Source organism: Mirounga angustirostris, unplaced genomic scaffold (assembly GCF_029215605.1).
Source record: "Mirounga angustirostris isolate CCGP_5_RB_7025 unplaced genomic scaffold, mMirAng1.0.hap1 SCAF_14, whole genome shotgun sequence".
NCBI classification, from domain to species: Eukaryota; Metazoa; Chordata; class Mammalia; order Carnivora; family Phocidae; genus Mirounga; species Mirounga angustirostris.
This window is the reverse complement of record NW_026991722.1, coordinates 12,574,984-12,600,429: the sequence shown is the minus strand read 5'-3', so window position 1 is coordinate 12,600,429 and position 25,446 is coordinate 12,574,984. Positions and strand designations below refer to the sequence as shown.

The 25,446-nt window shown below is 41.9% G+C and overlaps 1 protein-coding gene across 1 annotated transcript; it reads left to right on the top strand.

Annotated features, from left to right (window-relative positions):
• The first annotated feature begins 7,008 nt into the window (after positions 1 to 7,008).
• On the top strand, positions 7,009 to 21,999 carry SERPINB2 (serpin family B member 2). Its single transcript, XM_045886586.3, has 8 exons — positions 7,009 to 7,140; positions 10,972 to 11,148; positions 14,092 to 14,208; positions 15,543 to 15,671; positions 16,194 to 16,311; positions 19,772 to 19,914; positions 20,522 to 20,686; positions 21,025 to 21,999. Exons 2-8 carry the CDS (start codon positions 10,981 to 10,983, stop codon positions 21,433 to 21,435), a joined length of 1,251 nt encoding a protein of 416 aa, XP_045742542.1. The 5' UTR covers positions 7,009 to 7,140; positions 10,972 to 10,980; the 3' UTR covers positions 21,436 to 21,999.
• The last annotated feature ends 3,447 nt before the right edge of the window (positions 22,000 to 25,446 follow it).

Genomic DNA, 25,446 nt, shown 5'->3' with positions numbered 1-25,446 from the left:
GTAGACTTCTTCCGTTGTGGTCTTAACTCCCCCCACCTCTATCTTCTCTTAGCTCTTAGTTTCCTTTCTTAGTGCCTGGCACTTGCTCACTGCTTACAGCTCCTGGGACCCCAATTCCTATGATGACTTCACCCTAACCCTGGAGTAGAGGAGGTATTTTCCCTGCTATAGGCCTGACCCATCTGTGCCTATGTAGCTAGCTAGCCAAGATCAAGGTGTCTGTTCCTTTGCTTATGGAGTCTTATCTCAGCACTTGCCTCTGAAGTTCTCTGAACTCTTCTACCCAGGATCCTGACATTGATCTCACTTTAGTTCATGGGACTCACCCTTAACTGCTCCCTGTCCTGAAGACGAAGGTTCCTATCTTCATAGCAAAGGAGGAAGAGGAGGAAGGCCACACTTTGAGTTTATCTCAGTAGTTCTGGGAGTATCAAAATTAGGATACTAAAGTTTTTTTCCAGTTTAGTTCCAAAACATTAAGGAGGCATCCCCAGGGAGCACACATTATACCAAAAGTTGTGGGTATAAAAACTGAGATATACAGCTTCTGTTCTCAAGAGCTTTACCAGGAAACAAATGTGTAAAAATAGAACTTAGTACAGTTTTCCAAGTACAGTAATAGAGCTGATCACTAATGCTAACAAATTTGAGCACCTGTTATGTGCCAGATATTAAAGACTTATTTTACAATATTTAAATTAGTGTTATTGGAGAAGGCAGGGGCCAGATCACAGATGGTCTTGGACCCATGTGAATCCAATTCAGACTTTCATATTTACAGGGGGCTCATTGAAAAATTTTGAGAAGAGACATAGCTAGGTCAGACCACATTGTAAATACATCAGGCTTATGGCTGAAGGGACAAGACACTAGAGACAGGGAGATCAGTCCAGAGATGATGGAGACCAAAGAACAATAGTTTTAGAGAAAAAAAGAGGAGTGCATCAACTCAAAAAGTATTTCAAAACTAAAACTAGTGAGACTTGTGAAATGATAGATGTGAAAGTGGATATAAAGAAAAGAATCGAGGATGTTGCTTCAGTTTTGGTTTGGATGACTGGTAGACAAATGGGAAGCAGATAAAGAGAAACAGGTGGAAAATGACGGGCCACAGGCGGTCGAGGGTGGGTGTCTGCTAAGAGGCTGCATTTGGCCATCTCAGGATCCAGGGAGAGGTCAAGTTTGGAGACAGAGTTGCAGGAGCCTTGTCTTTGTTGTCTGCTTTCTGTCACCCACTCATCCCATTTGCATTCCCATATTCCTGCCCACGCAGTCCGTGAATGATGACTGAATAACAGAGGGAGAACTGAGCAATCATTTCCCCATCCTTCTCACTTTGACACAAGTCTAAATAAGGCTGTCTTAACTTGGAGTTGATGTAGGTGCTCTGGTCCCACCCTGTGATAAGATGCATCACTGTCCCCCAGTTCATCCTCTTTTCTTTTGATAGTTACTTCCTAGAAATCGGGGATTCCCCTAGTCATTTTGGATGGGACCAAATCTGAAATCTGCATGTGAATCATTAATGTATTTTAGTAGTAAGTGTCAACTGGTCTCTGGTCTTTTATCTACTCTTAATGAAAAAAAGATGCAGGAATTCATAAAGAGGATAAAACAAAAGTAATTGACATCTGGATTGGAATACATTCTATGATTATGTCTTATTTTTTTTTTTTTTACCTTTTAAGTATGTTTGATGAAAGTTATCGAAATGTGTTACTTTTATTAGGGATTGGCCTAGATGTACTAGGAACATGCTAGATAAAAGAGAGACTAAATTTACACTTGTTTGTTAAGTAATATAAATAATCCACTTCCAAAAATAATCCACAAAGATAACAGAGAGCCAAACGGTGCATGCAATTGTGGTTATGTGAATCCAGTGTTGTATCATTAGACCCTTGAAGGAAAGGCATCACTCTAAGCAGAGTTTCATTGGGTGTATAGGATGAGTGAATTCATGATTCATGATGCATTCTGAGGCTGCTCGGCAAATGTGATCTCTCTTTGCATGCTTTTGGCATGACAGGTTTTAGGAAGGTTATTGGTTTTCTCATGTAGCTGAATCACAGAACACTGGATACTTGTTCCCACAGCCTGCCAACCATGGCATCTATGTTGGAGTTATCACTTGGCAACAAGATAAATACTCTGACTGAAATGTTACACTCCCTAACAGAGCTTGTTTCAGGTGCAAACTTTCTCATACTCCTGGCTGTCCCAGGGCAATATCTTAAAAATAAGCAAGGTTTGCTTTCTTTTGCCCTGGAATCTGGTATTGTCTCTTTCTGTGGCCTGGGCTCACTGTCATCCAAAGCCTTTTCGTTCTTTTGCTTATCCTCTTCACACACTCCAAAACTCTTTCCCTGACCACCTCTCTCCACTCTGTCAAAACCCTTTCCGTAGGAATTAGAAACATGTATTATTTCTCCTAGAGCCATTAACATGATGATTTTTATTGCTAATTATAGAAGGAGATGTTTATTCTCTGATAAAGATATTTCAAGAAGTTACCACATGACGTCTTAGCCAAGGGGACCCCAAATTCACACCACAGAGGTGGCCACTTTCATATCCATTGACTCCTGCTCACAGCGACAGCTACTTAAATTTCTAGGGAGAACCACACTACCATAATACTAAATCTAACTAATATGAATGATCTTTGTTATAAGAACAATGTTTCAATATATTTAATGGAAAGTCATTAGTAAAATAAGATTATGAGATGGCATTTTACATCAAAATGGGACTTCCTTTTTGACCTACAATTGTATCGCACTTTGGATAATTTCAGTGGTGACGTTATTGTGGTGAGGGGTGATACATGTGTGTATTTCCCATCTACCCAGCAAATCCTACAGGGAGGATGATTATGGAAGTACCAGTGGTTGTTCATTCAAAGTGGAGAAGAGAAAAGAATAACATTGCAATGTGCTGAGCATGAACAAGTCATTCAGCAAATACTTAGTGAGTACCTTAATTTGAGCCAAGTGCCTATCTCTGTCTCTGGGGAAGCTCATGGGAGCTCATGGGAGACAAACACTCAGCGGTTAATGCACAGGCTGCTCATTCACAGTTGGACAGGTGCTTCAGAGAAAAAACACAGTGCATATAATCTCTCAATCAGAATATTAGAACTTTATTCATAAAGGTTTCTTATTTTTGTCTTTCTTTCTCCTTTAGACATGTTTCATTGTAGGGCTACTGGAAAGAAAATAAACACCTCAATATAGATACTTCGATCATGTATTGCTGGTTCTTTAAAAGTACTGCATGCCTATTGTGGAAAATGTGGGGAATTTTTTTTAAATAAAAAAAAGTTGACAAACATCTATGAAGTTACTACAATCACTGTTCACATTTTGACACATTTCCTCCAAGTCATATTTCTGCACATATTTTACTTCTATGTTTGAGGTCATATTGCATATACAACATTATACATATATAATATTTCTTACCACTTATGGTAAGTGGTACTATAATTTTTCTTATCACTTATGATTGGTTTATTTATTTATTTTTTTACCACTCTTTACCACTTATGATTGTCTCACCCCATTTTCCTGAAAGATAAGAAAATGAGCTGGTGAGAGACTTGCCAGTTCTTTATTCTCAGCTTCTGCCGAAGTGATCTGACCTACAGCTGTTGCAAGTACAGTTTCATCCATCAGTTTTTTATTTCAGTTATTATACTTTTTAGTTCTAGACTTAATGTTATTTATCTTACAATGGTAAGGCTCACTACGTGGTAGTTCTGCTCTTCTGATTGACATACTGATTGGGCTCTTGCAGTGGTCTGGCACATAACTGCCACCAGCTGCCTTCTTCCTCTACATTTTTCAGATTTTTCTTCCCCTTTACAGTTTTTACAAGCAGCTTCCCTTCTCTGGAGTTTACATAGGATCTGAAGGATCTCAGGCAGCCACTCAACAGTCTTGGCTTCCCACGTCTGTAATTTTAGTGCTTTCCCCTTTCAATCTTCAAATTTTTCATTTGTCTTTATTCTCTCCTGGAGGCCCCTAACACACATGTATCAATCCTTCCCCTCTTTTCTGTGACACCGCCTTCCATTGGTGCCATTCATAGGGGCTTCTCATCATGTATTGTCTTTTACACTTCCTCCAATAGTTTGATGCATGACCATCTTCTCTTTTTATACTGAGCTCATAAAATTTCTCTAGGCCCTAAGGCAAGTTCCAAATCTGGCCACCCACAATCACTCCGTTATGCTCGCTAACCCTGTGGAACACTTACTATATAAAAGATGATATGCTAAGCACTTGGCTGACATGATCTCATCTGCTCTTCACAAAAGCCTGTATTATTCAGGAATGCTTAAATAATATAGACTTATTATGTATCATCTCAGGTAACAATAACAATAAGAACAAAAACTAGAGGTAGGTAGTTTCCAGCATTGACTTGGGAGTGCTCTGAAGTCAGGGCTCTGGTTTGCATCTCGGCAAAGCTCTTGGCCTTCCTCTATGGTTGATGTATGAAAGCATCTCTTGACATCACATCCTCAAACAGCCAGGCTCAAAATTGGGTAGAAGGGGATGGTATAGGACAGGGAGGTTCTTGTTTTATGTCTCCCTCTTATCAGGAAGAAAAAATTTCTCCAGACATTCCCCAACAGAATTCTCCCAAACCTCACTGACCCGGATGGGGTTATATAGCTACGCCCTGGACCAACAATGAGGCCCTCCTTCCACAAGACAAGGAATCTCTTGATACCTGAACAAAATCAGGGAGAAGTATAGCAAAAACTGGATTGCTTTTGCAAAGGCAGGGAACAGTGCTGGCATCATTAAGAAACTTAAGCTCAGAGGGGTTGAGGAAGAAATTTGTGCAAGATTATACAACTAGTAAGTGGTAGAAAGAAAATTCAAGTTAGAACTTTTTTTTTTTAAAAGATTTTATTTATTTATTTGAGACAGAGAGAATGAGAGAGACAGAGAGCACATGAGAGGGGGGAGGGTCAGAGGGAGAAGCAGGTTCCCTGCTGAGCAAGGAGCCTGATGCGGGACTTGATCCTGGGACTCCAGGATCATGACCTGAGCCGAAGGCAGTCGCTTAACCAACTGAGCCACCCAGGCACCCAGTTAGAACTTTCTGAGTCTCTCAGAATCCATATCTGTGCTCACCATACTAAAGAGCCTTTTGAGAAAATTTTAGCATTTTGCTCAGTCAAAAGATCGTTTGTAAGTACCAACTTGATGCTCAGCACTGTTTTTGCTGCTGAAGGGGCATCGAGTGTAGAATCTATTTAAGAATGGAAGCCCACTCAAATGAAATATCTAGAATACACATGATTAGTGAATTAAGAACACATTTTTGTATTGTAGCTCTAAGAGGTGCAGTTCTGTGTAGCATGAGTTCTCTGAGGATTGTGGAAGTCAGACTGGATGTCAGGGAAGCTGTGGGGTATCAGCAGAACCTCAGAGATGTGGGTCAGTGGGGAGAAGGGAGGATGGCATTCCTGTTGAGAAGAAGGGGAGGGACACCTGGACCAGCAATGGCATCTACTGATCACTCACTGAGGCAGAGATCTGGCTGAGCACCAGGGGATGTTAAAACTTGTAAAAGCGTCAATGGCTGCCTATGAGTTTCCTTTGGTGTCATGGAGGAGCTTAGGAGTTGAAAGATTATTGTTGAGGGTGGGATTCCAGCTTTTTCTTGATGTGACCTGAGATCTTCCAGCAATTAAAAAAATCAAATAACTTGGGTTTTGGCTGCCTGACACAGATTCTGAAGAACACACGGATCCCATTGTCCCTCTGATAATAACGAGGGGTTTGGGCTAAGTCACCCCCACTCCTTTGGATGGGAGACTCACATAAGTAAGATGAGGTAAGGGTAGATCTAGGTCTGTGATCCACGGGCAAACTAAGAAGCTTACAGAGGGCTCAAACCCACAGACTTTGTCTCACTGACACTCAGGTTGTTAACCCAGCTCTCTAAGCACAGACACGGAGCTCACCCCAGCAGCCAAGAATAAATATGGTGATTGTACTTCTAACCATCCCTTGCCTTTGAGGATTTCCTACACATAAAAGTAAAGCAAATAGAAGAGAAGCCACCTTTACAATGTGCTGCATTTTTCAATTAGCTCTAACAATACAACCATGTTTAGACTCAAATTATCTTTCATCATGCCTATTTTTTATCTGTTTTTGTCCTCTAATTCCTTTGGCTGTGTTGAAACACCTAGTGGCTTTTTTTCCCCTAAACTTTGCTTTTTTTTTTTTTTATTTTTTTTTAAGAGATTGAGCATGGGCATTCGTGACAGGGGTGGGGAGGGGCAGATGGAGAGGGAGAGAGAGAGAATCTTAAGCAGACTCTGCTCAGCATGGAGCCTGACACCTCAGGGCTCAATCTCATGACCCTGAGATCACCACCTGAGCGGAAATCAAAAGTGGGATGCTTAACCGACTGAGCCACCCAGGTGCCCCCACCTAGTGATTTTTTTCAATCAAGTTTTCAACATCATGATCCTAGAGTTAAAAGTCAATTTCAAGTACACAGTGGATTTTCTCTGTATAATAAAAGATAAGATCTGTGTTGGAAACTGGCAAATAGAAAGTTATTTGGGTGTGGCTGGTGGCAGGAGATTTGGGTGGAACCCAGAATTATTTAGGAAATTCTACTTTGAGAAATCTAAAACAGTTTAAAATAGAGAATCTCCAAGAAAGAAAAATAGTGGTTCTCTTCCTCTCTGTTGTCTTTAAATATTGCAACCCACGAGCCATCCCCGTGCAATGATAGAAAGGTTATTGTAGAATTCGGCACTGTCCTTGGACATAGGTATAGAGGGGGACACTTGAAACGGGCTGATAAACTTCAGCTAATTTTAACAGGCATGTGTAGGTATTGCCAAACTCTTAAGTTTCTGAATGACGTCATCCTCTGAACAAATTTCTTAAATGGTGCCTTAGCAAACAAGCATTTTTATAATAGTGATGTCTTTCTGAGTAAAATGTTGAATCACTCAAAGGATACAGATTAGAAAGAGAGCGAGAAAAAAAATGCTCTGTGGGAGGGGCAGAGCTTTATAAAACCAGTCTTCTTCCTGCATGCACTACGATAGTTCTCTGAGGAAGGTTTCTTGTCAGCAGCGCCTCCAGGAATAACCAGGTATTTCAGAGATTTCTGTGGCCATGGAAACAGGCTTTCATTTTTTTCCTCCTCTTCCTTTGTACCGGGATTATTGATAATGAAAATTAAGGTGTGGGATGTCTTTAGAAGATGAGTAAAAATGTCAAGGTGTTTTCTTGTTTAGATTTCTTTTAAGTGAAAATACTTTAGGTCAAGATTTGAATTAAATTTGTAGTAAGGCTTAATCTTGAATCTCAGAAGCCAGCAGATGCCCATGTAACATTAGCTAAACTAAAGCGGCCAATCAAGTTGAGATGTTGATTTTATCGAACAGGTTAGAATATGTATATTCTTTACTAACTAGGGTTTTGACACTGAATTGGATGGAAATGGCTAGATCAATTAACAGACAGTAATTTAAGCAATGAAAGTAATCTATAGGTTGTATATAAATATAATAAAAATAAGAAAGATGAAAGTATCTAAAGCTATCAGAGATTACAGAAATTCAGCAGCAATCTGAGTTGGGTCTGTTCAACCCCACCTTATGTTTATTGAATTTAGTTCAATAATTGGTCAATTTAGTGGAAGAGAAAAATTTGCCAAACTAGTTGTTGGATTGACTGAAATTACTTCAGATTTACTTCAGGTTTAATAAATCATTTAATACCCATAAACAGACACTCATTCATTATGAAAATCATCAAATAACAGGAACTGCTTTTAATTTTGTTGGGGGAGAATGTGCTAAGTTTGGATGGGACGTTTCCTTGAAGGTACTATTTTCTCTTTGTTTTCATTGATTTTTGTGGTCAATTTCTAAATATTTGCACTATGTTGTCGCAAAAAAAAAATTGTTTTAAATGCCACAACAGACTCAAATCTAGCATCTAGTGCCAACAAGAAGAGGGCCGTAGTGGCCCCTGGGGGCACCTTCCAGCTTCCTGATGACATGTGCTGAGTTTTGGGGCACGTTTGTTAACTTGTGGGGCAGGAAGTGACAGATATCTTGGAGCCCAGCCCCACGTATGGTCTCCATTTATTCTTCCTCGTGATAATATTAAGCCTTAATTAGTAGCATGATATTCGGAAGTTAATGAAGCAATTTTTTAAAATTTTAGTGGTGAGAAACTCACAACAGGTATCACCTGTTTTGGGCGATGATGCTATTTGACATCATTCTGTGACTTCAGTTGTACATTGTCTCAGGCAGATTCCCACCTAAAGGTAAGGCGTGGAGTTGTCTGAGAGGAAACTTGCCATATATGTGCCTTCATAGATTTCTAAGACTGCAAACTTCTCAGACCTCATGTGAAACTCACCAGACTTGGAATCAGAAAGCTGAGATTCAGTCTAAGCTCTGAAGCTAACTAGCTGTGCAATCTACATCTCCATATTTTTTGTAACAGGAAATTACTAGGTTTTCCTGGGCAGGTGATAACACAAATTAAACAAAAACAGTGCTGCTGAAGGAATTTGGTAACTGCAATATAGACATGAGATATTATTTTTTTATGTTGAATACAGTTATTTCACTGTATTTAAAGAATAAAAAGTAGACTATTTTTAAAAGAAGTAAACACATCTGGGACAATTTAATTCTGTCCTTATGTACTTTTTTCCTTTATAAAGTCACCAGAAATCTATCAAAAGCCTCTCTGATAGTTTGTTTTAACACTTACATTTTGTTAGAGTCAGGGTGACTGATATGCAGGATACTACTAAAGGATTCGGTCTAGGAGAAGCCTGCAGTTACTTTTCTGGTTCTGAGCCCTTATTTTCTTCACATGAGGATAGAGATATGTTTTATTTATGATATTGATTCTCAGTTTGTTTCCAAAATGTTACTGAGGTAATTTACAAAAATGATCTGCCCAGTAAGACTAATTAGTTTCAAGACCATTTTAAATCGGGAGAAGGAAGGGGAAACAAATGTGTGAACCATTAAAAACAAAACAAAACAAAACAAAACAAAAAAACCAAATGTGTGAGCCACCCAAGTTAACCTATTCTCAGTGATGAAGCGAGAAAAAAAAAAAAAAACACTAGCGGGGTTTATTTGTTTGTTTGTTTTCCTACTTAATACACCTTCTAGGAACATTACAGACTTGCTACCTTCCTATTTTTATTTCCTCTATCTAGCATTTCTCAAGCTAGTAAACTGCCTAAACTCTTACCCATAATAGTGAAGTTCACCACCAGCAGGAGAGGGAGTGTGAGGCAGTGTGGATTGAGTGGGTTCCTGAAGCAGACCTAGGCTCGAATCCCTGCACCACTGCATAGAAGCTCTGTGACCTTCTGCAAGTTACTTAACCTCTCTGAGTGTCAGGAGGTAACCTATAAAATGAAGACAACAGTATCTACTGCTTTAGATCCTGTGAGGATTGAATGAGAAGAGGTGATTTCAGGGACAAATTTTGCTTAATTTACAGTTTTGCATCAATAAAATACAATTGGGTGGTATTTCAAATGCGACATTTTGATACAAATTGCAATGATTTTCTTAAAAGAAGTGTTCATGAACCAAGTGTTCCCCTAAGACTGCCCTAGACTGGGGAGGGAAGGGAGTGCTGGCCCTTGCTGGAAGCCTGCTGAGCGAGCCAAGCCTACCGATGAGGACGTCCCTCACCTCGGGGCCTCCCTGCGCCCCTCCTCAGCTCTGGGAAGCCACTGTCACGAAGGTTCCTGTGGGATGAGCATCAGTGTCATTTGGTATATTTATGTATTTCGGTAATTATAGGGTGTGTTTTAAGCCACCCTGAAAGCATAACACACAGCCAGAAAAATGATCACTGGCCAGTACCAACAGATACCCGCACATACCTCGGGTGTGTCCATGCTTTCCACTTCACACGGAGACTTGGGTCATGGAAGGTGTGTCTGTCCTTTATCTTCAGGTGGTAATAGGGTGTGTGTGTGTGTCTGTTTTGTGTTCCTTGTACACAGTGCTACCTGAAATGGGTTTCCCTGCTGGGGGGTGGCGGGGCAGGAGAAGCAGGTGGCCATTCCAGCACCCGCCACGCGCCCCTCCCCCCGCCCCCGTACTGAACTCCTTAGCGTGGAAAGCTGTTTTATTGCAGGCTGTGGATGTAGGTGTGTGTGTAGGGGGAGGGGGGTAAAGGAGGTAGGAGCTGGGTAAAAATACTAACCCTCAAATGATGAATCTAAGCCACTTCTAGAAATAGGGAATCTGAAAGAAGATGGACAATCTCAACTGGGGTCAAAAAGAATGTGTTTGAATATGCTTGTATTTGCCCATGTATGTGCTGGATATTTGCAGATGCAGCCCAGAGGTTGAAAACATGACCCTGGAGGCCACCCACCTGGCTTCCATGCCTTATAGTTGGGTGACACTGGTCACTTTCTTGATCCTCTGTGCTGTAGTTTCTTCCTTCATAAAACATGAATAACAATGCCTTTCTCATAGGGTTTTGGTAAGAATTAAATGGCTGGTAGGATGTTTAGAACAGCATCCATTATACAGTAAGAATCTAATAAATGCTATTCATTGTCATTGCTGTTATTATGATTATTATATGGAGCATCCCTACTCATCATTTAACTGTTTGTTGCATCTCAAGATCAGCTACAGGATCTAGTACAAAAGGAAAATGCAGGGCCCCTTGTTCAAAATTATTAAGAATTTTAAGTTGGTGACAGCAGAGCATCACTCGAAACCTGGAGCCCTGTGAGGCTGCACAGGTCACATGACCATGATGCCGTCTGGGCTCTAGTTCATGTTGTTCCATGAAGGAAGAACAGAGAGGGAATCCCTGTGCAGAGTATACCACGTACTACTCAGCCGACATCACCCAAAATGTTGAGTCATCTTTCAGAGCTGTTTTTCTTTCTTCCTCACTTTCCTTCCAGACTGAAACAATGGACGACCTTTATGTGGCCAACACAATCTTCGCCCTCAATTTTTTCAAGCATCTGGCAAATACTAGTGCCACCCCAAATCTCTTCTTCTCTCCATGGAGCATCTCGTCCACCATGGCCATGGTCTACCTGGGTGCTGGGGGCCACACTGCACATCAAATGGCCAAGGTGAGTGTCTGTTAAAACTCCAAACTAGGACTGGGTCCCTCCTGAATGGATTTATAGAATCACAATTTTATGCTTCAGGTAGCTTGACTTTACCAAGGTCAATAGTTGTCACATGCCATTACCACACAAGTTCCCCAGATTCAAATCTATAGAACAACTAAACCATGAAAACTCAACTGTAGACAGCGGAGAGTGTCATGAACAGCTGAGGTCACCACACTGCTGGTGATGTGAGGAGAGTGGTGTGACTTCGGAGGGCCTCGGCCGTATTATCACCCCCGTGAGTTCACGTCAACAAAATGGCGTCTGGCCTGATGGCCAGTTTTCAAAATCAGGGTGGACAGGGTGTGCGGGAGCATTGTGAGGTCTTTCTGTCAGGGCCCCTGGCTTCAGTCCTTGGTGAAGGGACACAAGGTCCGTCAGGGGACTCTCTCACTGAGCCTGGGGCCTTGGCAATCCACCATATACCACAGGGCTCCAGTGGGATGAATTCAACGCATTTAAAAAGCACCTGCTCCTGTTTTGTCCTAGGTCAGTGAGCTGGATGGGGTCATCATATAATTAAGATTCTTTCAGATTCACAGAGCCACAAATGTTGACATTGTATGCTTGAGCTACAGGCCCTGCTTTCTCACAAGCACGCACTGTGCTCTCAGTCACACCAAAATGCCTCCGGCCGCTTTGGGGTTTCCCAGGAGAGCCGCGCCTGAGCCTACAGATGTCCTTTGATGGTCCATGGTGACCCGTTTACCGTGGGCCGGGTTTGAGGTGGTTCACAGGGAGGATTAGCCAATCTCAGTGCACGAGGTCAGGAGGTAAAAGGCATCCGTACCTGTGTGTGTGGCAGTTTAAACATCCAGGCTTACAACAAAACTCAGTTGCGCAACCCCGATACCAGCACTGTTTGGCAATTCTCCTTCCCCTTCCCTCTCTTCCCCTTGGGCAGGGGGAAACTTGAACTGCATGGCAAACTTCAGAAAACATCAGGGTCTTAACTTTTTAACTGTAAAGGGAGCAGAAGCAACATATTGTGAGGGAGAAGGAGAAATGAAGTACTCTAGGTTGTTAAAATTAAAAAAAAATAGATTTTCGACACCAGAGGCGAATGAACGTGCTGGTTGGTCACTCTGGGCACGGACAGCTTTTCTGTATCTAGAAAGCGCTTCAAGCATGTGGGTCTATGCAAAGATGTTATATTGTTTTCCTGTAACTCTGCTGCCTGTACTGATTTTACAGTTCGAAGGAAAAGGTGCTTAATTACCTACTAAAAAGAAGGAGAGGGGCTCTTTGGCTTGGAGGAAGAAGGGCAGACTTTGGGGACAGGCCAGGCTGGTGGAGTGGTGGCTTCGCCACTCTTTACTAGCTCTGTGAGGGAAGGCGCCAGAACTCTTGGAGCCTCAGCTTTCTCATCTCTACAATGGGAATGAAAACTGCCCAGCCTGGAGGACCCGTGTGAAGATTGGAGTTAACCCGCAGAGCGTCTGGGAGCTATATCTGTTCCAGCAGCTGGCGCTCCTCGGCACCTTAGCCAGGTGCCCTAGAGCGTTCTATGAATTTGCCCACATGCTGCACGACGCTATGAGCTGGAGGCTATGATTCCCATACTCATTTTACAGATGAGGAAGTGGGGCTGGGAAGAGGCCCCATGGCTGGGACTTGGTGTGACTGGTAAATTCACGGTGTTGTAGTGGGAAGGAAGGAAGACATGGAAGGCTCTTATGTTCAGGATGAAGCCCCAGGCCTGCCGGGGCTCCGCTGCCTGGCTGGGCAGTGTGCCTGCCTCTATTTACCCTGTGGCCTCCGCATGGCCCAGGGTCCCCTCCCATCCCCCATTTCTGTGGGGGCTTTTGCAGCGATTCAGCAAGTCTTTAGGGCTAGCCAGGAGACTCTTGATTTTTAAGGATCAACTTCCTTAGAAGGGACAAAAGCCAGTAAAGCTGTTTAAAGAAATATTCCTCCCTTCTGTGAGGGCAGAGTAGGGCCACTTCTTTTCAGAGTGTCAGATGGGACTTATGACATATAATCGGAAGAGCAGAGAAAGATCCCGTAGGCCCTAACACCTGTCCTGCCAACCCAGAAGCTCACGACCTGGCTGGACAAGCTTGCGTTTCCTTTGTCAGCAGAGTCCCCACTATCAATCCATTGACCAGATAAGTTCCTCCTCACCACGGGCCTCACAAGGGATGTGATGCGGGCCCAATGGGACCCAAAGGATGTGGGAGGTTGGGGGGAGGCCTGGGTGCAGGGCCAGCCTGGGGGTGCTGAGACCGGAGAGGCCAGGCTAGAAAGCTGTCATGCTGGGAAGGATCCTGAGGCAGCTTCACAGGACCAGCCTTCACCTGCCAGGTTCACTGTGTTTTCTGGATCTGCCACTTACATCATCTGAACCCGGTCCCCTGTCTCCCACATGGATGTTGGTTTCTATGTGTAATGCAGCGTATGCCAATATTTTATGGGATCCCTGTTAATAGTGAGTAACCGTGTTTATGCTTAAACTAACTTGGGCTTGTAGTTTTTGACAGATTAAAAGTGGATAATAGATAAGGCCATTGAAAAGACAGAGACATACAAGGTCGTGAATTAACCTTATTACTTTCTTCAAAATACTGGCATTTTTTTTTTTATCAAGGCCATTTATGGGTTGGATGATAATTTAGATACTTTAGTGAAAAGGTTATAAATCATCTCATAATAACCAATTATTGTCAAAATGGCCAGGATATGGATTAGTATAAAATAACTCAAGCTGTTTCTTGTGAGGGAAATTTCAGTTGCAGACACTTACATATTATGTATAAAGAATATCTGTGCTTGATTCCAAGACACAAAGGCAGGGAAGTAGATAGGACCGCTAAGAGGTACCTGAGTGCCGTTGGTTTAAAGGTGAAGTAATCCAGCAGGAAAACATACTCATAAATATGTTCTCTCTAATTCCAAATGTAGGTGTTTCAGTTTGACAAAGTTGGAGCCCAGAAGATCCCAGTGACCCTGGAGAACCTCACAGGTTATGAACTCATGCAGCAGATCCAGAAGGGCACTTATCCTGAGGCTATTTTGCAGGTATCTGACTCACTGGTTCATCATTTCTTTTGCATTTTATTTCTAGAATCTTCTTGTCTAGTAGACAGGGAAGGAACCTAGTACAACTTCCCTCATTCATAGAAGGGAAACTAAGACTCAGAGCCCTTAAATAAATATCCTATGGGCACACAGATAAATATGGGCAGGGCCAGAATAGAATCTAGACTTCAGGACTTTTAGGTCAAAAACTGTTTCTAGATTTAATCATACCACTCTGTCATTAGTTGGGCATGTATAATTTATTCTGAAATCGTGGTAGCAACTCCTAGAATACACATGCATGGATGTAGATTTCTAGGTGGAAGAAGGTAAAGAGTGACAAGCAATTGAGGAATGGGGTAGGTCAGGCCCAATGACTTCATGAGAGACCACTGACCCTTAGATATCCCTCTCAACCCCTCTATTTATCTATTTATCACCTGTCCATGTATGTATGTATGTATGTATGTACATATCTATTCATCATCTATCTATCTCAGGTACTAATTACTATCTTTTCTCAGTATTTCCTTAAACATCAGCTCTCCAGCTAACTTATCGGATCTGGACATAGATGTAATCCTATTGATGAGCAACTTCCATAATACGCTCGTGGGTTAGGTAGGGGGAGATCTCCCATAGCTTCCTTCTTAGAATGCAGCTCCATCTGCCCGTTGCCCAGGGAATTATGGGCTGGAGGAGGTACAGAGGGCCCCATCAAGGTGGTGATCCAGCCAGGTCTCCTGTCACACCTGGAAGTCCATCTGCAGGGCTCTGTCCTCAGCTTCACCCGCTGCTGGCTGTTGCATGACCGAGCCCTGTGTCTGTCATCATGCTTACAAACTCCGGGCTGAGGATTGGAATTCACCTACATTTTTCATGGCTTTCTAAAACCCAGATTCCCCACCATACAGACTACCCTTTAATGGGCACTTTCAGACATATGTTAACTTTTTCTAGAATATTTCTTTGGTAACGTTTTAATATAATAAAATCCCTTAGAGACCTTGAAGTTTAGGAAATTATGTATAAATACATAATTATGTATAAATACATTCCAAAAGAAGCCTCACTTTCTTCTAGGACATTGGTTACTTCAAGGTTAAATACAATCTGTAGGTACAGCAAAATTTGAAACAAGTAAAACATTACCTTATGAGTTTAATGCACTAGATCAAAAGTATTTCCTCAGAGATTCCTCTAAAGTGTCCGAAAATTCTACGTGTGCATTAATACAGCATTTTATTGTTGCATTGAAAAAAATACATTTACTTGCGAAGTATGTTGTTTAGCCGTCCTGTGTTACATAAAGAGATCCCTCCTTTCTGTTTAAGGCACAAGCTGGAGCTGCAATCCATTCATCCTTCCGCTCTCTCAGCTCTGCGATCAATGCATCCACAGGGGAGTATTTATTGGAGAGCGTCAATAAGCTGTTTGGGGAGAAGTCTTCGAGATTCAAGGAAGTAAGTGAAACCTGCAGTTGAAATGGCAGGGCCCCCAGTGCGCAACGAGGTCGCCTTCAAAGCTTCTGTCTGTGACTCGCAAGGAGAGTCGGAATTCCACACCAGCTCCCTAAGGCTCCAAACGCCCTGGGTCACCGCTGCTGTTGCCCGTGGTCCTGTGGCTGGGAGCTCGCTCTCACGGCTGCAAAGGCCCCGTGTGCAGAGTGACTGCTAAAGCTGGGGGATCAGTGATTTCCAGAAACGCTACCCACGAGCCAGCTTTCACCCCCTACGCAGTGTCTATAATGCACAGTGCAGGAGGGCAAATGAGTGTGGGCAAGGGGATCAACGGAGCACTTTTAATCCACACTATTTCCTCTTTCAGCCTCCCAGCCCCCCATAGCCACCCTCCACCCCTTCCCCTACCTCAGCCCCTTAACACCCCCACCCCAAGTCTTGACAAGAAGCCCATGATTTACAATTACACCAAGTCTTTTTCAGTATATATTCTGTGTCACCTTTGGCCCGTTTCTTGCTTTAAAGGAATATATGCAACTCTCCAAGAAATACTACTCTACTGAACCCCAGGCCGTCGACTTCCTAGAATGTGCTGAAGAAACCAGAAAAAAGATTAATTCCTGGGTCAAGACTCAAACCAAAGGTAAAACCAAAGCAATATTTCCTGTTCTTCTCAGTTAGGAACATTTGATCTATTTTTTCAAAAAATCATTCCTGCACTTGGCCCTAACTCCCTTAAAATTCACCTCACCTTAATTATTTTGGTTAATGTAACCTGATTCTCGTTTAGCTGAGTGGTGTTTTAAGTGAGAAAAAATAGGTCTACTATAGGAAGACATGTGTTCAGTACTTAAATAATCTGATTTTGGATATTACCTTAGGATGGAAATATGAAAGCAGGCAGACCTGTCTTCCAATGTAGGAAATACCAGTATTGAAATAATTGTGCTCTGTATCCGCTGTGGACAAAAACAAAGAAAAAAGTCATGACCCTCCACTGAGTAACTGGAGTGAGACCCCTGGCAACAGAGAAGGAGGGATCAGAAACTTATTTTACCTGTTTTTCACCATTCCGAGCCTATCTGCTGTGAGGGTGTTTTGGTCCCTGCTAAACCACTTTCTACTATTGCAGCTCATGTCCCTAAATCTTTCATGGGCTCCTGCCTCGCTTTTGTTTTTTACCAGGACTCATACTTAACTAAATCATCCATTCACTGTTATTGAATTCAGTCCTTCAGTGAATAGTGGTTAATCCACCGTATATTTTGTGCCAGGCACTGTACACGTTCTGTAAATGGAACAGAACCGGACCCTGCCACCCTAGAACTTACAGTATAGGGGAGGCGTTCAGTTCAGTTGGCGATGGCTGTCAGGTGGTCACAGGTGCTTTTATGGGGACATACAGGACACTGCGTGGGAGCACGTGAGGAAGGCGCTTGCCTCTGGTGTCAGGATGGGAGGAGTCTCCCTGAAATAAGAAGTGTTTACATCATCATTAGGAGGATGGGCTGCAGCTGGGCAGGCTAAGGGCATGGTGCCTGGGGAGAGAGTTCTAGACACAGTGCACAGATGTGCCAAGATGCAGAGGTGAGAGAGCTTGGCCCCCTGGGGCAAGGAGTGCCGATTGGCTGGACTTGAGTGTAGAGCACAGGAGAGGGGATGAGACTGCAGAGGTGACTGAACTCACACACTTGTCCTGCTGTCCCCATGTCCCCACGTCCCCACACAGAAAGAGTGTCACTGCCCTCCAGCTGGCCTCTGCAGAAGATCTTACTCTTCGCTTTGACTTTTGAATTCTTAATAATCCAACAGACCGTGCTGGACGACTGCTGGCCCCTGAGCTCTCGGTTGCTACCTCCATAATTGCTTCTTATGCATTCCTTAATGTCAGAGTTTAATTTAAGGGGCAAACTGAAGTCCTAGCCTTTCCTAGAGGTATCTCCCAGCCACTCGTCTCTTCTCCACCCCTTTGGTGCTTTGTTAGCTTCATGACTCCTGTTAACGTTCACCTTATACAGCCTTCAACTGTGACTGAACTGATTTTATTTTGTTTGCTTTGCCATCCCATATAGACTAAAATTATTTGAGGATAGGGCCAATATGTCACCCTTCTCCTGGGTCCCCACAAAAATTAGCACAGTCTTTGGCTGATAATGAAAATCCTTCATTCTCCCAAATCTCCAGGTAGAATTATAGGTCGTAAATTGCTGGCTAGCAACATATAGATGGATTTCTAGGAAGAAAAACACAGAGATTATTACGAAGGTGAATTGTCCTGGTATTTCATAGATTTATGAGCTGTTAGGACCAGAAAGTTCCTTGGAGATAATTTATCCAAATTTGCCCCTTTATGGTTGTGGACTCGTGGTCCCTGAGGGGTTAACGACTTATTCAAGATTCCACTACCAGTTAGTGGTGAAACTGGGGGTTCCTCTTCTTTGATCCTTAGTCTGAATTCTGAATTCTTTATTTGGGTGTTTAAAGAGTTTGTTTGATAATGTAGGCAAAAAGTAAATGCTCATGTAACTCCAATGTTTAGAACCTTGTTTCAAGGAATAGTTTGGTGTCTTATTTTCTTAGCTCCCATACTGGGAAAAAGCACACAAACCAAGTTCTGTAGAACTTATAAAATATTTTTGTTTCTCTGAAAATAGTTGTTCTACTTTTGTTCTTCATTTCTATAACCGATTTCGAAATTACTGTTCTAAAATACTGACAAGCCGCTGACACAGAGGAATCAGGGAAAGTGAAGTTTAACAGAAGTGAAAGTAAAAACTGACTGCAGAATTCAAGAGACATGTAGAAGTTCTGCTTTTCTGAGAACAGCACAAATTCGTTTTCTAAGCATTGTCTTCAGTGGCCGTGAATCAAGCAGTTGTGTTGCCAAAATGCCTTGTCGTCCTTTGGGCTGACTGCTTTACCAAATTTTGTAATAATTTGAGGGAATTGTCTGTTTTATTTATTATGATCACATGAATTCTGTCATTTACATCACAAAGTTAAGTAAAGCCGTAGCAATTTTCAATAGTAACCAAGAGTTTTAATTGCCTGGGGGATATATTGAATGGATATATGGAAGCTGGTCAGATTACAGTGACCTTTATATTAGTCCTGTGTCTGTCAGTAGGATACGGAGTGGGTGGAGGTTGACACAGAATCCTGACCATTTTACCACTTTGTGACCTTGAGGAGACTGCTAACCTTTCTCAGTGGGGGATCTTTTGGTGTAAAATGACACTAGGGATACCCCAATAGAATAGTTGTCAGGATTAAGAAAAATAATGTATTTGAGCAGTTGAAAAATTATAGAGCAGGTATGAACTGTAAATGGGCTATTTCTTAAGCCATTTTTTTTGTTAACTACCACATTTGGATGTTATAATTCCTGAGACCCTTTTTTTTTTTTTAAGATTTTATTTATTTATTCATGAGAGACAGAGAGAGAGAGAGAGAGGCAGAGGGAGAAGCAGGCTCCCAAGGAGCAGGGAGCCCGATGTGGGACCCGATCCCAGGACCCTGGGATCATGACCTGAGCCGAAGGCAGACGCTTAACCATCTGAGCCACCCAGGTGCCCTCCTGAGACCCTTCTTTCTCTGCACTGCCACAGTACTTTGCATTCTGCTACAGGATTTCTGACACATTGTTTCACTGCTGATTTTGAATACCTCTTCCAATATTCTCAGCCCGTCCAGGGCAGTTCTTCCTTTCTCCTACTGTAGGTCTAGCACGACTTAAAAAAAAAAGTTTTTGAATGAATCAGTGGGTCAGACCCATATATTGTCTGGATCAGATCTAGAAGGAGCGCAAAACTTTGAGAAAACAACACAAAAGGAGGTGAAAATCTTTCCATGTTTGATAGTCATTCTAAATTTTAAATGCATTACTTCTTCATTTTCTCTTGGACTTTGCAAACCTTCTGAGAAAGGTGGTCTGCTTTATTTATGCTTTAAATAAATTGTGAGAAGAACTCGAGCTTGAGATCATCACCTCTGCAGAATCTGACAAATGTAGATGCTGAGTTTGATGGTGACTCGAGATTCAAATCATAATAACATCACAGTTCTTGGTCACAAACCCTAAACATATGTCATGTTTTCTGTAGGCAAAATCCCAGACTTGTTACCTGAAGGTTCTGTAGATGGGGACACCAAGATGGTCCTGGTGAATGCTGTCTACTTCAAAGGAAAGTGGAAAACTCCATTTGAGAAGAAATTAAATAGGCTTTATCCTTTCCGTGTGAACGCGGTATGAGACAACAAGATGAATTTTCCTAGCATGTATTTTAGGACCTTGGCCAAGACAGAAGAAGAAAAGTTAGAGACCACTCATGTTCCTGCATGACTTGTTAGTCATAAATTATGCACATTGGACAGTTGGTTGACTCCTTCAAGCTACTGAGTATTGCTCAGTAATTTTCTGAGAGGCCATATGGGTGATGGTGAAGACCATGGCCTTTGTAATTACATAATTCTGGATGCAGTTGTAGGTTCTACCACTAAGGTTCTACTAGTAACCATCTATGACCTTATTTATCTTCTGGGAATTTCATTTTTTAATCAGTAAAACTTGGCTATTGTAAGGATTCAGTGAGATTTCACAGAGTTCTTGGCCCATGGCAGGTGCTGAACAAATATTCTCGTATTATTAAAATTATAATTGTTGTCCATCTTAATAGATGGAGTCATGATAAAGCTAATAAGAGCAACTGTAAGGTATAAATAATTTATTTTGTTGATTTTTAAGGACGTATTTCTTCAACACTAGAGCAGAATCTATTTCTCTTTTATGTCTAATTGTAAATCTCCTGACATCTTAGTATCAACTTTCATATTTTACTTCTTAATAATTTTAGACTCAGCGCAAACCTGTACAGATGATGTACTTGCGTAAAGAGCTGAACATTGGGTACATAGGCGACCTAAAGACTCAGATTCTGGAACTCCCATATGCTGGAGGCGTCAGCATGTTCCTGTTGCTTCCGGATGAAATTGGTGATGTGTCCACTGGCTTGGAGTTGGTAAGCCATTCCAGCTTGGATTGTTTGAAACCTCTGGAGCTAAACTCACCTTTCATGATAAACATGTCTACAGGTCTAGAAAATGGCATGTAGCTCCTCACAGAAACATGTGAATTGGTTGATAATAAACGTTCATGTCTCACACTTGCAGAGCGTGAAAATATGTCACACATGCTACGTTCTTGGAAATATTTTACCAGTGTATTACATTTTTATATCACCCACAATATGGCAAAGTTACAGTCATTGGTTGTTAACATGAGACTTATATGTTATTTGCCTTCTTTTCTGAGTACTTACGGGCTTTTTTTTTTTTTTTTTTAATTTTGGATTTGTAGTTGGAAAGTGAAATAACCTATGACAAGTTCATTAAGTGGACCAGTGAAGACATGCTAGCTGAAGATGATGTGGAGGTGTACCTCCCCCAGTTCAAATTAGAAGAGCGCTATGAACTCAGATCCATCCTCAGGAGCATGGGCATGGAGGAAGCCTTCAGCCAGAGCCAGGCTAACTTCTCAGGAATGTCTGACACCAATGACCTGTTTCTGTCCCAAGTGTTCCATCAAGCCACCGTGGACGTGAACGAGGAGGGCACGGAAGCAGCTGCCGGCACCGGGGCAGTTCTGTCGGGGAGGACTGGCCACGGAGGTCCACAGTTTGTGGCAGACCATCCTTTCCTCTTCTTTATCGTGCACAAAATCACCAAGAACATCCTCTTTTTTGGCCGGTTTATCTCACCCGAAAATTGACACAGGATTTCATAGTATGAGCTGTAAGCCTCCGTGAATTGCAATAAGTGCCAAAAATTTAGAGGCTTTTCCTACACATTTCTGCTTTTTTTCTGAACAACTCCTACTACATACTAATGATAAGTACAGAAGTCACTAGACAGCTGTCCACCATAACGTTGCAAGCCTATTAATCATTTGGTCTCCTAAGCGGAATGATGCTCCAGTTAGGTCTTCCTTACTATCCGTTTATTGTATAGCATTTACTTTTACTGTATTATTTATTATTTTATAGAATGGCCTTAATTATTGTTCACTGTCAGTTTTATATAGCTGGTAGTTACAGAAGCAGATGATCAGTTATTTTTCTATCTAAAAAAGGGCATTTACTTGTTTGTATAATGAGGGATGAGTGGTTGTCCTTTCCATGCCCTTTTATAATAAATACCTAGAAGAAAGCATTGAACAACAGGAAAATGTTCTGTGCATTTCTAGCATTATGTATCACATAGATGTGTCTATAACTTATAAAATTACAACTACATAAAAAAAATAAACGTGTTTCCACACAACCATTTGTTTGTTGTCATTCCATTGGGTCATTAGCTCATATGCCTTGTCATACCTTGATTCCCAGGGATCAGGCATCATGCCTCATTTTGTGGGGACCAAGAAAAAACAGAATAAAGGACATTAGAAGATATCTGCCCCTGCAGGGATCCCCAGTGTTGGGAGTGGGAGGGGGTTGTGTGTAAAATGGTTTAGAGTTGCCTTCTCATAGCAGGAAAAGGCATAGCAATTCGGAAAAGCTTGAGTCAAAGTCCTTTGGGGATCCTCATGGCTAAACCTCAAGGATATCAGGAATAAACACCAGGTCCAGTGGTTCAGACATAGAATCATGGTCAAGGTCATTGAGCTGAGGGTTCAGAAAGGGGAAGGTGGGCTGGGTGTAAGAGTAAGAGGGGAAACACAAATGTCTTCTTTCAGGGGTGTTTGCTTCAGATAGTGCTGAAAGCTTTGAGTGGGTCAGAGACAGAGCAGAACATGACTTAAGTCCTGAGAACTGAGGCTGGTCTTGTTTGGGGAGTCCGAGCTGGCTGCAGAGTCTGGCTGTAGGGGTGTGGCTGGACTCTGAGAATGTCTCCCAGGCAGCAGCCTCCCCTTGACGGAAGGCAGGGACAGATGACCCACTGGAATACGGTGGCTGAGCAGGTAATATCAGGCCCTTGATTGTCAGCCCCTACAGCTCAGTTTTAGTCCTTATGAGTCGTCTAACCATGGGCCAGGAAGGGTGCTTCTTTATGCTTTGGTTTTCAGTCTAGAAAAAGTAATGCTTTACTCATAAGGTTGCCATGATGGTTAAATGAATTCATACATCATAAACAATTCAAAGAATGCTGAGCATGTACAGAGTTTAATAAGTACTAGTGCTGGTGTTTATTACCTTTGTCAGAAATAAAACTGTCTCACTGTCAGTTGGTCAAATGTAGAATCCTGGAAAATTACCAAAAAAATAGGTGTGTAAAGCTTGAATTGTGGTTTGTTTCCTCTACATCAGACATTCTTGAAAATTAAGTGTTCTTCTTGCATTCTCTTATGTTTAGATTCATTTTTCTATGAACTTCAATAATTTAGCAATTTGATAAGTAGCAGTGTTGGGAACAATTGAGTCTTTAGATATCCATATTTCTCACTCTCATTATTGAGTTAGGGGATGGGCATGGAATTCGAGGCTCAAAGCACTCTTCAAGATTTCAGTGGTAGGATTTTATGGTCTTCTAGCACCAAAAATTGCTGATGGGAAAGTTGATGTCAGGATAATTCTTTCTCCTTGTAGTTTTCATAATTTTCTTTGTGTTCCTAATGATGTTTTTGGTATTTCCTTGCATTAAGACTATTTTTTAGAAGTGTTCTGAAAAATTTGTCTTGCTCATCAGCAGATTTTTTCCATCTGGAAACTTGTATCTTGCTTCAGTTCTGGGAAACTCTCAGCCATTGCTGTGGACTGAATGTTTGTGTCCTTCTGCCCCATACGTATGTGAAAGCCCTCATTTCTTTTTTTTTTTTTTTAACATTTTATTTATTTATTTAGTTGTTTTTTTATTATTATGTTAATCACCACACATCATTAGTTTTTGATGTAGTGTTCCATGATTCGTTGTTTGTGTATAACACCCAGTGCTCCATGCAGAACGTGCCCTCTTTAATACCCATCACCAGGCTAACCCATCCTCCCACCCCCTCCCCTCTAGAACCCTCAGTTTTTCAGAGTCCATTGTCTCTCATGGTTCATCTCCCCCTCCAATTTCTCCCCCTTCATTCTTCCCCTCCTGCTATCTTCTTTTTTTTTTTTTTAACATATAATGTATTTGTTTCAGAGGTACAGATCTGTGATTCAACAGTCTTGCACAATTCACAGCGCTCACCATAGCACTACTGGGTATTTACCCCAAAGATACAAAAGTAGGGATCCAAAGGGGTACATGCACCCCAATATTTATAGCAGCAATGTCCACAATAGCCAAACTGTGGAAAGAGTCAAGATGTCCATCGACAGATGAATGGATAAAGATGTGGATACACACACACACACACACACACACAATGGAATATTATGCAGCCATCAAAAGGAATGAGATCTTGCCATTTGCAATGACGTGGATGAAACTGGAGGGTGTCATGCTGAGCAAAATAAGTCAATCAGAGAAAGACAGGTATCATATGACCTCACTGATATGAGGAATTCTTAATCTCAGGAAACAAACTAAGGGTTGCTGGAGTGGTGGGGGGTGGGAGGGACGGGGTGGCTGGGTATGTGCTATGGAAAGCCCTCATTTCTAATGTGATGGTATTTGGAAATGGGGCCTTTGGGCAGTGGTTAGGGTTAGATTAAGTCATGAGGGTGGGGTCTTCATGATGTAATTGGTGCCCTGAGGAGGAGATAAGGAATCAGAGCTTCCTCTCTCCACCATATGAGGACACAGAGAGTAGGCAGCCTACTGTGAACCACGAAGAAAGCCCTCACCCAAAACCCAACCAGCCTGGCACCCTGATCTCAGATTTCCAGCCTCTAGAACTGTGAAAAAAATGTTTGTTGTTTAAACCACCCAGTCTCTGGTATTCTCTTATAGCAACCCATAGGAATAGGGCAACCATTATCTGCTCGTTGTCTCTTCCCACTCAATTTATACTCTTCTTCTGAATTCCTATGAGAATATTATTGATGCATCTAGAGTTCTCTCTGTCTTGGAAATTTTTGGAATACCTAATAAATTCATGTGGTCTAAACATCAATATCATAAAAAAGGCCAGAGCAAAAACTATCCCTCCCACCCCTGTTCCCCATTCATATAGTTCCTATCCCTATAGCCCTATTAGTAATGTCTGTACATATTGCCACATACACATAGGGCAGGCCATAAATGATGACAACAAACAAAACTGTGTTGATAAAATTATGTTGTTAACTTAGGATACTAATACCTCTTTTTCTTTCCCTGCCCACCCTCAAACAGGCATCAAAATAATGCACAACCATGATTTTATCAACATAGGTAGTGTATCTATAAGAATTTTAATCAAGAGGTAAGTGGGAAAGGAATCTGGAGGAGGTTCAGGGGAAACCAATGGGTAAAACTTAGTTTGTGACTTTAGAGAAGATGAAACCATTTCTTGGCCAGTTTGGCAGTTTCTGCATTGATGCATTTAATGCAATATAAATAACTGGAGCGTCACCATGCTGTGTATTGATGTAGCCCAAGTCACTTTCTGGTGAACTACTGCCAGTCAAGATGAACGGTCCCTCTATCTACATCCTCCATGTGATACTTTCAGCTAATAACAGTCTGGAGGCACCAGTAGATACTACTATCTGCTCAGCACACGGCAGGCAGGAGCAATAGAATTTCTTACACAAGTCACATTCCCTAGTGAAATCCAGAGAAACACTCTGCTCTGGGTTCCGCACTAACCTTCAAATGTTAAACTCTGAGCCAGTTTACCAGAAGACAAGTATGCCCCATGAAAGAGAAA